Consider the following 13,996-nt stretch of genomic DNA (forward strand, 5'->3'; position numbering starts at 1 on the left):
AAAATTAACTCTTGTCAACAGTACTTATAGAATACGTTTTACTTTATTACAACTTTATAATCACAATTCTAGCTGGGCATATGGAATAAGAAATTAGGTAATCAACTGCAGAACGTGTGCTTTTGGTTATTTTCAGTACTATTGTTTACAGTAGTTTCATTATTATTCCCTTGCTATATGTACATTGTCAGTGGATTTTTTTCTTTTTTAATGATTTTAAGATGCATTTTAGAAGAAGGTTGTGTTACCTGGTATCAATTATTTTATAAGGGAGCCTCTTCTTTCTTTAAACGTTTCTAATAATTTTACAAATGCTTCATTTATTTAACATGGTACAAACACATTCTAATAGTAGGTGTTTGGCTTCTTCCTCTTCGGAAGGGAGAAAACAAAGGTTATTTTCATACATTTTCAAAGGCTTAATGCCTAGCTGTTTATTCTAGGAAGAATGTATTTTTTGTGGGGAGCCTGGATGACTTTTTAGTGAGGATGTTAAATAGTAGAGTGCCTCAGAATTATATATCATAGGTATGAGGGTAACTTAATGTTGGTTAAATGCTTACCAGAACAGCCACTTAATATGTGCACCTATTTTCTTAGGCTATTTCGCCTTAAAACAGCCCAAGTAATCTTAACACTCTAAGGCACATATATCTTATTTATGCTCATGAGGATGAGAGAGGAAAAGAATCTTTTAAGTAGAGCTACTGTGAAAAGTGTTAGATCATAAAACCAAAATCTCACCAGTGGACCAAAGAATGCCTAGTGCCTTTTACAACACATAGTTACAGAAGTTGCTAAAGAATTCTCACTAGCCCCTCTGTATTTCTGGGAGTCTTCACCTCTTCTCATTTTATTATTCAAATGCTTAGTCTGTAATCATATATGTGCTTTAAAATACAATAAAATTGGTTCTGTACACAGAAAGTAGGTGTATTAACTTATTTATTTATTTTTTTATTGTTATTTCCCCAACACAATTTTTTTCTACTGTACAGCATGGTGACTCAGTTACACTTTGTGGATCTTTTATTTTTACCCAACTAAAAATTGAGTAACATTTATTTTGTTGTTTTCATTGTGTAGTCTATATGAAAAATATAAGCTTTATGGATACCGTAACTGCACAAACAAAAATTTTGTTGCAGTTGTCATATCAGTGGTTAATTGGCAGCGATTCCTACTAGCTTTAAATTGTTGGGACTAGGGTATTTAGCAGAGTAGAATATGAAAGCAGGCAAGGTACCAAAACCCTTAGGATGGGGGTTTGATATAGAGAACTAGCATAAGCGTTTGAAAAGGTATTAGTGGAGGTAAGGAGGTGAAGTTGAGAAATGCACACACATACACACTGGTTGTGTGTATCTGTGTCTCTGTGTGTGTGTGTGAAGTTGAGAATTGCCTAGGAAAGGAAAGTCAGAGAGCTGGTAGAGGATTCCCTTGTGGTGGAAGGGTTCACTTCCTGGCCAGGGAACTTCCATATGTTGTGGGCTCGGCCCAAAAAGAAAAAAAAAAAAAAAAGAATGCTAGTGGACGCTGGTTTTCCTTTATTCCTCACTTCCTTCATCTTGGTATTTTGTCAGAACTTGAACAAGCGCAAGGAATCACTGGAAAGATCTTGCAATGGCTACCTTCCTCTTCTTGCTCTGCCTTTAATCTTCTTTCTCCTTTCCAGATAGTTCAGAGGTTCTAGAATTAGCAAGTGCTCAAGTCCTCCAGTGATTTTGCTTTCTTCTTCCCTCTCTCTGGGGCTGCTGCTCCCTTCTCCATCCATTTTCCTACTACTAGGGAAGAATTGGTTGTGGAGAAAAGGGGCAATAAATGGGATGTGTAGGTGGCAGGCTAAGGAATGAATGATTTGGGGCAATATACGAGTGACTATAGAAGATGTAGCATTGATGGAATAGGGAGAAAAAAATCATATGTTGTAGTGAGGATTAGGAGAGCTTCTAGGCAGACCAGCTGAGGCCCCACTCCTGTTGTAAGTTGATAAGCGGCTATTCTTGAACATGGTGGCATTGAAAGAATGGAGGGACTGGTCTTCTTAATTCACTTCATTAATGTCTGTGGTCATTTGAGAATTTCCAAATAATTTTGTGCTGTGGTGTCAGAATAGATTTCCTATAATCTAAAAAATCGTGGAGTTTGCTGGTGGCTCAGTGGGTTAAGAATCTGGTGTTGTCACTGCTGTGGCTCTGATCACTGCTGTGGAGCAGGTTCAGTCCTTGGCCTGGGAACTTCTCCATGCCCTGGGCATAGCCAAAAAAACACACCAAAAAACAGATTGCAAAATTCATCCTTCTCCAAAGCACTTTGTTTTGTGTTCTTTAAGCCATTAGTTGGCAAAATACTTTAAACACCCACGCGCATATGTGCACGCGCGCACACACACAAAATACAAAACTACCACGTGTTTCTGTCTGTGGGTTACATTCTCAAGAAAAACGCAAACTCCTTCTATTACATAAATATTTTTGTAGTTAGAGGCTGGTCCTCTGGATTATGTACTAAGAAACTGTTGCTAAATACTGCAGCATTTGGCTCAAAACTCCAGTTTCATTTTTTTCCACTTGTATTTGATCTGTGTGTTGGCTCTCTATAAAGTTTAGCATTTTTTAAAACAATTCTTTCATTAATTTCTGTGGATTTTTAATGAAGATGACTCAAATATTATATTATTTTCATCCTTGTCCTTTGTAGATGAGGAAGCAAAACGAAATAAAACAAAACTCGTTTTACTATAATAGTTGTTTCTCAGTTTTTTTAAAGATAATCTTATATTCTTCCAAGTATTGTTTATGCAATTTTTAGTCATGCCTTAAGAAGAAAATTAAAAACATGTTTTTTTTAAGAACATAGACAAACCTCTCCTAAGAGTGTTCTCCAGAGCTCATTTTTACTCAGTTAGATATTTTAGTGTGATGGGGAAATACCCTGAAGATTTGTCTTGTTATGTCAGAAAAGGTTAAACTCTTCATCACTAAATCATTCTTTCTCTTATTATCCTCATCTCAAGGGATATAATGCTTAAAGAATTCTGCTTCGTAAATTTGCAAGTTGCTTAACAATACAAGGAACAAGTCTCAAAACAAACAAAAGCAGGAGCCTTTCACCAATAACCATGTCTAGAATGACTCTTTGAGCCACTTCCACTTGGCAACATAAAATACCTTTTTTTTTTTTTCTTTTATACAGAAGATTTGAGTTAATATTCTGGCACATCAGATGGAGTATGCTGCCAGTTCCTTGGGGTAAATGTAGCTCAGCCTTTAAGATATGGAGAGATGATTCATTCACACCCTCAAGCAAAGTTGTCTATCACTGGCTGCCTTTTTTTCTCTTGCCATGGTAACTGGAGGGACAGCTAATCCTATTAAAGAGAGAATGATACAAACTGTGTGTGTGTGTGTGTGCGTGCACGCGCGTGTGCACACACATTTCCATAAAAGATTTTTTTACAGAACTCACCTCTAAGCTATAAACCTTTTCTGATTTTATCCTTGTATAAGGATAAGCCAAGTGTGGAGGCCTTGTAGGCAAATCGCTCATTTGAAGAGCTCTTCACCAGCAGTAATCTCTGACACTGTGCTTCAGTGCTGGTATGACCTTGGGAAGCAAGACAGGCACGTTCCTTGTTCTCATGGTTAATGGGTAGAATTGGCCAAGTCACTTACGTTCTGTGATAGAGTTTTTTCTGTAAAGTGAGATGTCTAAATGTAGAGTAATGTACAAAACAGACATACAGGGCGATAAGGAATATGGTGAGAGGTAACAATTTTAAATAGGTTTCCGAGAAGGCCACTTGAGGAAGTAGAAAGAGGAACCCATCACATGGATATTTGGAGAAAGAGTTTAGGAAGAGGGATCAGTGAATGAAAAGGTTCTGAGGGACAGAGTATAATTAAGTTCAAGCCAGCAGCAAGGAGACGTGTGTGTCTAGAGGAAGGGCAGAAAGAGGGAGAGTCTTAGCAGACAGGGACAAAAAGGGAACTGGAGATCAATCCTGTAAGGTTCCTTCTAGGCCATATACAAGGACTTTGGTTTTTATTCAGAGTTACAGGGTTTTGAACAGAAGAGTGATGTGGTTAATGTTTCAAAATGATCACAATTGCTGTACTTAGAATAGAATTTTTAGAGAAGAGATTATGCCCTCTGCATTTTATTCTTAAGAAATCTGTTTTCTGCATAATCCTATTTCTCCAAAGGAAAATAACTAATTGCATGTTAGCTGTTAGACAATGGAAGTTGACCTAAGACCCATAAACTCATATTCACTTTAAAACTATCCAGGAGAATTTCAGTATGGGTATTAAATGATGGGTTGATGAGTAGCTGCTATTTTCTACATAATTTTTTAATTTATTTATATTTTTAGCCTTGGGGCTCTATTTTACGGAATTGGAATTTCTTAGCAGTAACTCATCCAGGTTACATGGCATTTCTCACTTATGATGAAGTTAAAGCACGGCTACAGAAATACAGCACCAAACCCGGAAGGTAAGATTTTTTGGCAGTAATATTTTGAGATGTATGTAAAAACGAAAGGTTCTCAGAGTTCCCATCATAGCACAGTAGAAACGAATCTGACTAGGAACCATGAGGTTGTGGGTTCGATCCCTGGCCTTGCTTAGTGAGTTAAGGATCCAGCATTGCCGTGAGCTGTGGTGTAGGTTGTAGACACAGCTCGGATCTGGCGTTGCTGTGGCAAAGGCCGGCAACTACAGCGCCAATTAGACCCCCAGCCTGAGAACCTCCATATGCCTTGGGTGCAGCCCTAAAAAGATAAAAAAAAATAAAATAAAATAAAAAAAAGATGAAAAGTTCTCTGTGGTTTCATTCCTAGGTAAATCAGTTACACCCATGGGGATAAGGGGACAGAAATGGTAACAGACCAAAACAGTGCTTCTTAATTGAATTCTTTAAATGGATACATTATACTTGCTCTGAAATTTAGTGTTCATAAAGTGAAAGAGGATAGGGTAATATGTAATTTGATGAATTTAGAGAGTAAGTCTCAGTTTGAAATTAGAGTAAGATATGAGCATATTAACTTTTTTCATGACACCTGTATTTGTGTATAAAATTGTATATGTATATTTGAATAGTCGAGTATTGTGCTGATGACAATAAATCAGTCTCAAGTTCATTATTTTCGGGTATTTTTCAAGACATTTAGTTTGGTTCTATGATAAACATCTAATTTCATATAAATACATATTAACACATAAGTACATATAAGTGTACTTATACATATGCGATGCACACATACAAGTACATAAAACATCTTAGGCCCATTTTTAACAATCCAAACCAATTTCACATTCTTGAAAACTTCTTCCATAATACCTCTTGCTTGATGCTGAGATCATGTGAAACTCAGAGCGTGGCTGTTTGATCATCCTCCCTGGCTTAGATTGAGAAATTATACCTTACTAATGGCAAATCTGAGTCACAAAGTCTCTCTTTTCTGCTGCAGACATTTCCCCCACATGCAATATATAGAAGGGTATTAGGCACATGGTTGGCACTTGTGCCACAGCAAGAAGTGCGCTGGGTACGGCTCCACAGCAGTGGCACCTGCCCTCCCTCACACTCAAGCTGCAATAGGAGACACCATCCCAGTGTCCATGGGTGCACAAGTGCACTGATTTTCATATAGGGGCCATTTCATTTTAGGAATGCATTTGGATGGTTTTGTTTAAAGCCTACCTCTTTCATCTAATTTTCTTATTTGATTAGTAGTGCAAGTGTCCTTTGTCAAACTTGAACAAAATCCCTTGTAAGTACAGTGTTATTGTTGTAGTGTATTTTTTTAAGTTTTATTGATTTACAAGGTTCTGATAATTTCTGCTGTACAACAAAGTGATTCAGTTATGCATATATACACATCCGTTCTCTTTCAGATTCTTTGATTCCTTTCTTCTTTGCCATAATTAAAATTTCTCCCTTTTAAATTAAAGTTTATTTTGTCTTAGATTTATTCATAAAAACTTAATTTACATAGGAAAATCAAAGACTCAATTAAAATATTTACCTGAACAAAACTTATTTTTTCTTACAAATGAATAGCTATCTGTATAAAGGTTCCACCTTTTTTAAATTAAATTTTATTTTTTTAATGATTTTTTATTTTTTTCCCGTCATAGCTGGTTTATAGTGTTCCATCAATTTTCTACCTTTTTTTATTTTTAAGAATTTATGTGGTATCTTGGAAGAAGGTAGTGGGTACAGAAAACAGTGTGGCCCCTGTGGAGTCTTTGGTTTAGACTGAGAGCTGGTTCTCATTGCATTGTAACTGCGAGGGCAGGTCAGGTATTGTGCACACTGACAGTGGTATAAGTGAGTCATTTTATTTCAGTTCAAGGATTTCCCACAACCAGATTTGTCCATAATTTTACTTTGGCATCAAAGTAACTTGCTCATGGAGTATGATTTGAAAGAGGTAATATGGTTGAAATTGTGGAATCATACATATTTAACACAGAAGCTATTTGGGAGATTATCCTGTCCAATGCTAAAAAATAATAAAGAAACTGAACCCTTTTTGTATTTTCTTGTTCAAATCATGGAGAGAATTAATGACAATATTGGAAGCAAAAGCCAGGTCTCATCCCTATGCTGTCTGAAAGGGGATGTCCTCCTTTCTTTTCCATTTTGCCCTGTAACAGTTTTTTTCTTTCTTCTAAGTTTTTAGGTAATTAAAGATGAAATGGTTAGTCTGTGGTAAATTGTTATATGTAAGGTGCAAAGGGGTATTTAAAATGTGTTTAGGAAAAAGTAAGCAGATCAAATGAGATAAACATTTGCTGGTCCTTCTCTTGGAAACTGTTTCATCTCTTTGGCTTCATGGTAAAGAAACTAGTTGGGTCTATTCCAAGGTCATTTGGGTTCCTTAGGTTATACTTTCTTTGGGATCCAACTGATAGTCATAAGTCTGTGTAGAATTACTCTGTGTGATTACAATGAAGGATGCTAATAAGTGACAGGTTGATATTTATTTCCAGGCTTCCTAGGAGAATATGATTTTAGACTATGTTGAAAAATTCTTTATCAAAATTTCTAAAACCAATATGAAGTTCTAAAACCAATATGAAGTTCTTAATACTTAAAAATTACAGTTTCTTCCTTTTTGCCACATACATATAGTAGTCAGGGTATTCAAATATAACAGATTAAGTTACCCTACTTTTTGATCTGTTTAAGGGATTATAAAATCTGGATATGGATATTATCGCAAGATTGCATGTGATACATTTAAATAAAGGGAAGAGACCTAAAATATAATAAGTAAATGGGTAATAGCTAAATTAGTAAGTAAATAACAACAAATTTAAAACCAAGTCAGTGTCTTCTAGCACTGCCATTAATTTGTTTTATAATTTTAGAACTATTTTGACTTCTTTTCACAAGGTATTGAACTTGACAGGGTTAGGTTGGAGGAAAGCCATGAACTTATCTAGTTTGCCTTCTCATTAATATAGTTCAGCTCTTTGATCTTTTATTTAAAGATGAGTGGCTGGAATACTTAAAAGAAAAAAGTATTATTTCAAGTAAGTTATTAACAACTAAAAATTCATAAATTTTAAATAGCAAGTAATATACTGAATTCCATAGTAGAAACTGGCTCAGTTTCTGTCTGTAATGGACAGATTAATTTTTACTTATTTTTTTTTTTTTTACCTTCCAAAAATGATGTCACAGCTGTTTCACACCACCAGCACTATCATACAGAGTACCCCCTGATGGTGATGAGAGTAAATTATTTGATGGTTTACAACTTCTATTATTTTCATAAGTGACTCTGGAGATACTTAAATGGAATGATTATCATTGATTCTTTTATAGATCAATAAATGGAGTTGGAGAACGGTATAAAAATAAGTTGGAAGATAGAAATTCTAAGTGCTTCTGTTTATTCTTTCACTTACAAAATATCTAACACAGTGTTTAGTAGTAGTTTGCTCACATTTTGAATGAACGTAAACGTAATTTTCTTATATTTTACAGCTACATTTTCCGGTTAAGCTGCACTAGGTTGGGACAGTGGGCCATCGGCTATGTGACAGGGGACGGCAATATCTTACAGACTATCCCACACAACAAACCCTTATTTCAAGCCCTGATTGATGGCAGCAGAGAAGGATTGTGAGTATGAGAAATGGGAGTCAGGGTGCTTATTATTCACAGATTTGAGAAACTGCATTAAGGTGAAGGGAATGGATAGTATGGGTGATGGTCTGACTGGTTTTTATTTCAAGACCAAAAAATGAATATTCATTAGTTTTAGTTATTCATCTCTTAAAATAGTCATTTTAAGGTAATGTAATCATTTGATTTTTTTAGCACAGTCTCCACAATCTTCAGGTCTAACTATTGCCTTACAAATATTAGAAAATACTGTACAGTTGGGGAATGGAACTAGTGGAATGATTGTTCCCTACCTAGCTGTGCTCCTGAGCTCCCACTGCACCCCAGTCAGTGTGGGGCCTTTTTAATCCTGCTTTTGGAATCATGAGCAGATTCAGCCAGGCTCCTTCTTGGGCTATTAGTGAAAGTGCAAAGGGTTCCTCCTCTGTGGGTTTGCAGCAGACAGCTCACAAAAGGTGACCCCCAAAGAGCCATACATTAACTCTTCTCTCGCAGAAAAATACAACTATTTATTAAATGGGCCTGAGCTTTATTTCCATGGGGAGCACAATGTGGATATGTATCTGAAACTAGTGTCTTCTTTTTCTCCTCCCTCCTGCCTCTGTCACTTCCTCTCTTTCGTCCTCTTTGTTGTTTTTTGTTTTTTTTTTTAAATTGAAGTATAGTTTATGTATGTTATATAAGTTACAGGTATACAATATAGTGATTCAAAAATTTTAAAGTTTATACTCCATTTACATTTATTAGAAAATCTTGGCTACATTCCCTGCCTTGTACACTATATCCTTGTAGCACTTTTACACCTAATAGTTTGTACCTTTTTCCCCTACCCTGAGGTTGCCCCTTTTCCCACCAGTATCCACTAATTTGTTCTCTATATCTGTGAGTCTGTTTGTTTTTTTTTTTGTTATCTTCACTAGTTTGTTGTATTTTTAATATTATTCACAGAAGTGATATCAGTGAAATTAACTGTATATTGTAACAAATAAATTCCAACATCAAATTTCAGTGAGTTTGTGTCTTTCACAGGAAGAGAACTTAATACTTAAAGGTATTTAAAATTAGATGGAAAACTCTATGTATTAAGAAATAATTATTGTAACTAATTGACTTCTCTTATTTCATGTCACCGTTAAATTGCTAGTTTTTCATGTTTTTTTGACTAGTAATGTCAGATTTTCTTTTTCTTCTTATCCTTTTCTCATCCCTTCCTTCCTTTTCTCTTCATGTCTCCCTTCCTTTACTTGCATTAATAATAAAGCCATATTCCAGAATTATATGTTAATAGCTAGGTTCAGTTTTTCTTAAGCTGTACTTTTTGAAAATTTAGAAATAACTTCCCTTTGCATTTTAGATTAGAGTGCTATTCTTCTCCACACATAAAGTTTAGACAGTCTGATCGATCCCTCCATGGTAAATGTCTCTCATGTCAGTCATATGCCATTCCGCTCACCCTTTATTGTACTTTCAGTGTCACTGTCACGCTGATCTCTCCTGCTTTTGCCTCACCAAGTAACTTTAGAGACACATGTGCTCCAACTTGCTATAGCAAGAATTGTGATAAAAACCTAGCAGGAGAATGTCCACCAGAAAGAGCAAATAGTTTTAAGTTTTACCTTTTCCAAATTAATTCCAAAAACAGAAGTGATGGAATCTATGTGAAGAGATAAAAGTTGTGAATTTTCAAGAAATAATTGCATAAGAATTGAATGGCACACCAATGTCTCTTTCCCTTTTTTTCCTTTTAGTCATTATAAATTTGTTATTATGCTATTTATACCTTTAGTGCATCAAAGATGCATTTCTGTAGCTTTCTAGTCACCATGATAGCAGGATTTTTGTTTTGAAGAAAATGTGCTTTAGAGTTTAGTTTATAAAAAGTTATTAGTAGGCAAATCTATAAGTGGACTAATTTTGATACAGCTTATTCATATTGTTAGAGTGCCTTATTTCTATTTTTCAAAAGTCAATCTAAAAATAACAAATTAATATTGTAATCAGCAGTCTTGCCTCAGCTCCTATGCACCTTAGCCATTAATATTTACAAGCACACACACAACACACACACACACACACACATCTTCAGAGGGGTTTAGCTAGTTGAAACTGAACTTTAGTGATAGATTGCATCAATATCTGATCACATCTGGATTTTTAGATTACATTAAGATATTATCATTTTAAGATTTCCCGTCATGGTGCAGCAGAAACAAATCCGACTAGGAAGCATGAGGTTGTGGGTACAATCCCTGGCCTAGCTCAGTGGGTTGAGGATCTGGCATTGCTGTGAGTTGTGGTGTAGGTCACAGACATGGCTCGGATCCTTCGTTGCTGTGGCTGTGGCCTAGGCTGGCAGCTACAGCTCTGATTTGACTCCTAACCTGAAAACCTCCATATGCTGCAGTGTGGCCCTTAAAAAAAAAAAAAAAAAAAGGCCGAAACAATAAGTGTTTAATTAAATAGGTTTTGTTTGTTTCCCTTAAGATCATCATCTGGATATCGTCTGGCCTAGCTATCACGGTCAGCTGTCCTTTCCTTATAGTTAACCTGATATTGTGTGACATTAAGTGATAACCAGCCAAGATCCCTTACTCCTTCACTGCCATTGAAAGGGGCTCCTCGGCAGCACCCTGGTGTCCTAAGGACAATAATCACTGAACTGCCCCTTATTCATTAGATAGAATCTTTTAATCTTTCCTCTAGCAGCCTTATTGTCATCTTGTAATCTTTCATTTCTGGATTCGTTCTAGAATTTCTACATTTTTGAAGTGTGATGAATAAAATATTAAAAACTGGACATTTCAGGGTATAAAAAGAAAGTTTCCAACTTTTGCTTATTATTCATTTAATATTTGTAGAATGTTATCCCACTCCTCTAATGACACTCTACATTTGTGTCATACTCAGATGTAGGCAACTCCTTTTTCCTAAATCTTAAAAAATAACTAACTGATTTGTTCCTTACCATATGAGAATTGTCTGTCTTCTTAAGTTCATTTTTTTTTTCTGGGTAATTTTCAACACCAACGTATTTATAGACTCTTTAAGGATAAATATTTCTTGTTATTTCACAGGATTTTTTTTTTTTTGTCTTTTGTTTTTTTAGGGCCACACCCACAACATATGGGGGTTCCCAGGCTAGGGGTTTAATCGGAGCTATAGCTGCTGGCCTACGTCATAGCCACAGCAACACAGGATCCAAGACATGTCTGCTACCTACACCACAGCTCAAGGCAATGCAGGATCTTTAACCCATTGAGCAAGGCCAGGGATGGAACCTGCATCCTTATGGATACTAGTTGGGTTTATTAACCACTGAGCCACGACGGCAACTCTGTACAAGATAGTTTTACCCCTTTAAAATATTCACTACTGTTGTATTATGTTCTTAATTTTTCATTCAAAATCTAGAACAGAAAGATACTAATGATATTAACTATGACAGTGAATTAATTGATGAAATCCTGCAGTAATATTTTTGTCAATCTAAAATAGGTGTTTACTGATACAATAAATTTCCTTTTTTTTTTTTTTTTTTTTTTTTGGCTTTTTGCAATTTCTTGGGCCGCTCCTGGGGTATATGGAGGTTCCCAGGATAGGGGTTAAATCGGAGCTGTAGCTGCCGGCCTACACCAGAGCCACAGCAACGCAGGATCCAAGCCACATCTGCAACCTATACCACAGCTCACAGCAACGCTGGATCCTTAACCCACGGAGCAAGGCCAGGGATTGAACCCGCAACCCCATGGTTCCTAGTCGGATTCGTTAACCGCTGAGCCACGATGGGAACTCCTAAACTTCCTTTTTAAATGAATTTCTGAGAGAAACTGGTTTAGAAAAGCGAGATGGCATTATAAGTTTTAGTTCTTATTTTAATTTTCTCTGATAATGGAACCTTAGCGTTATAAACCATTCTGTGTTTGTAGCTTGATTTGAAGTAAATAAAACATAGAACTGTAACGTTTTAAATTTCTTTCAAAGTGTATGTGTATGTGCACATGTATCTATGTGTCTGGGTAAATAGAGGATAGATGGACAGAAAGAGGATGGGCTTGGGGAACTGGAGAAAGAGAACACCATGGAAGTGTTTGAACAACTTCTGTGGGAACATCATGGCCCTTAATTCCATTTTTCTCTCCTTGTGGTGGTAGGCATGGTGTAAAATGATACAGTTAACATTAAGTGTGCTTCAGGTGAAAGGTGTAATAATTGCAAATAGGTATACACCTATTAAAAGTATTTTGGAATAGAACATGAGTGACCCAAAAAATAAATTTTTAACTTACCAAAAAGGACATATAGTAAAGGTATTTAATCGAAAACGACTGCCTAATGGCTGAGTCCATATTTATTATATGTTTCTTTTATGAAAAAAGTTCCTAGATTTTTTAATGTCCTAAAAATAACTTGTAGTATTAATGGAAACAGTGATAGAATAGATTTCTGATATGTTACATGAAAAAGAAACATCCAGATGTGTGTCTGAATATAGAAGAATCTAATCAAAGAACCTCGTATGTTAAAACTTGCATATTGATGTTAATAACATTTCTGTTTATAATCCAGCTATCTTTATCCGGATGGGAGGAGTTATAATCCTGATTTAACTGGATTATGTGAACCTACACCCCATGATCATATAAAAGTTACACAGGTAAGAATAATTTTTGGAAACATATTTGTAATTAATAAGCATCTATGATGTCTTTGAAATAAATAAGATTCTTATAGGTAAAATCATGTACTGGTATTTAATACTAAAGATGTTTAAGGAATTCCAACAGTGTTTAAAAAGAAATTACATTACTTTCTCCATTTTTTGGATAAAAATTTCTGGGGTTAATATTCTTATCCCAAGATAATTTTGATATTTATGTGGGGAGATAGATAAATCCATAGATAAGTAGATAGATATGAGGGGAGATATATTGTTTTAGAAAACTGCAAAGATTAGAATATTTTATGCATTAGGTTTTTAGAGTTGAATGAGTAATTCAAGCCTATTGAAGACAATAATTGTATTCTTATAAATCCATTGTGGGCAGCCTCATGGGTTATGAGTGGGAGTGTCACTCGGTAAAACCTTTCTTGAGAGTGACATTCAGTAATTTATCAGAATCTAAACATATTTGACTCTAGATGACATATACGTACTACTTGTAATCACGTGAAGATCTGTACACCAGGATGTTCATTTTAGCATTTTTCATAAAAACAAAATATTACAAAATGCCAAATACTCAATCATAGGTTAAATACCATATACACTCATACTGAATCACACTGTTAAGTTTTTAATGAGAGGAAGGTAGCACTATGTACTCACATGGGAACTCTGCATCTTATGTAAAAAGGGTTAGGTAAAGTACAATTAGGAAAGATTGTATTTTGTAAAGGTGAGTTATGTAAGTTTAACTTCTGTAAATACATTACAAATTACCATATATGAATAAATGTGCTTTTAAAAATTAAAAATCAAAAAATACCATTCTGACTAGAGTGTTTAACTGAAAAAGAACTTGAATGTTTTATAGTAATCCAGTCTAGTTTAAAAATATTTTATAATTTAAATATTTTGTGCTTAGTGTAATAGTAAAAAAATCTAGTAAAAATGAATTATAGGCTTTGGGGAAGACAAAAAATAATTTTTGTTTTGTTTCTAACTCTCCAGATTTCAGTCTCAGCAGTCTTGATACTATTATGTAAAACGTTTGTTGAAATATATACTGTATAAGGGGAGTTTTGAAATTTAATATATGAAAGCCATTTTAAAATTTATATAGTGATTATGTATTTTCTAATATATTCAAAAAGACACAAGACACTTCCTCATGATACATCCATTGTT

General features: G+C 35.1%; 1 protein-coding gene across 23 annotated transcripts in view; it reads left to right on the top strand.

Moving 5' to 3' along the window:
• Positions 1–13,996, top strand: part of CBLB (Cbl proto-oncogene B) — a 308,592-nt gene that overhangs the window by 204,561 nt on the left and 90,035 nt on the right. For all 23 annotated transcript variants that reach the window (XR_014824886.1, XR_014824885.1, XR_014824884.1 and 20 more), the window contains 3 exons: positions 4,376–4,497; positions 8,008–8,145; positions 12,715–12,802. Coding sequence is in view for 20 of the 23 variants with exons in the window: in XM_084991427.1 (XP_084847553.1) it covers positions 4,376–4,497; positions 8,008–8,145; positions 12,715–12,802 (348 nt within the window). In the remaining 3 variants the exon portion in view is untranslated. The remainder of the gene's footprint in view (positions 1–4,375; positions 4,498–8,007; positions 8,146–12,714; positions 12,803–13,996) is intronic.

The sequence above is a fragment of the Sus scrofa genome, chromosome 13 (assembly GCF_054392235.1).
Source record: "Sus scrofa isolate SSC_HxYL_T2T_F1_AM1 chromosome 13, Sscrofa_HxYL_maternal_Yorkshire_Landrace_v2.0, whole genome shotgun sequence".
NCBI lineage: Eukaryota > Metazoa > Chordata > Mammalia > Artiodactyla > Suidae > Sus > Sus scrofa.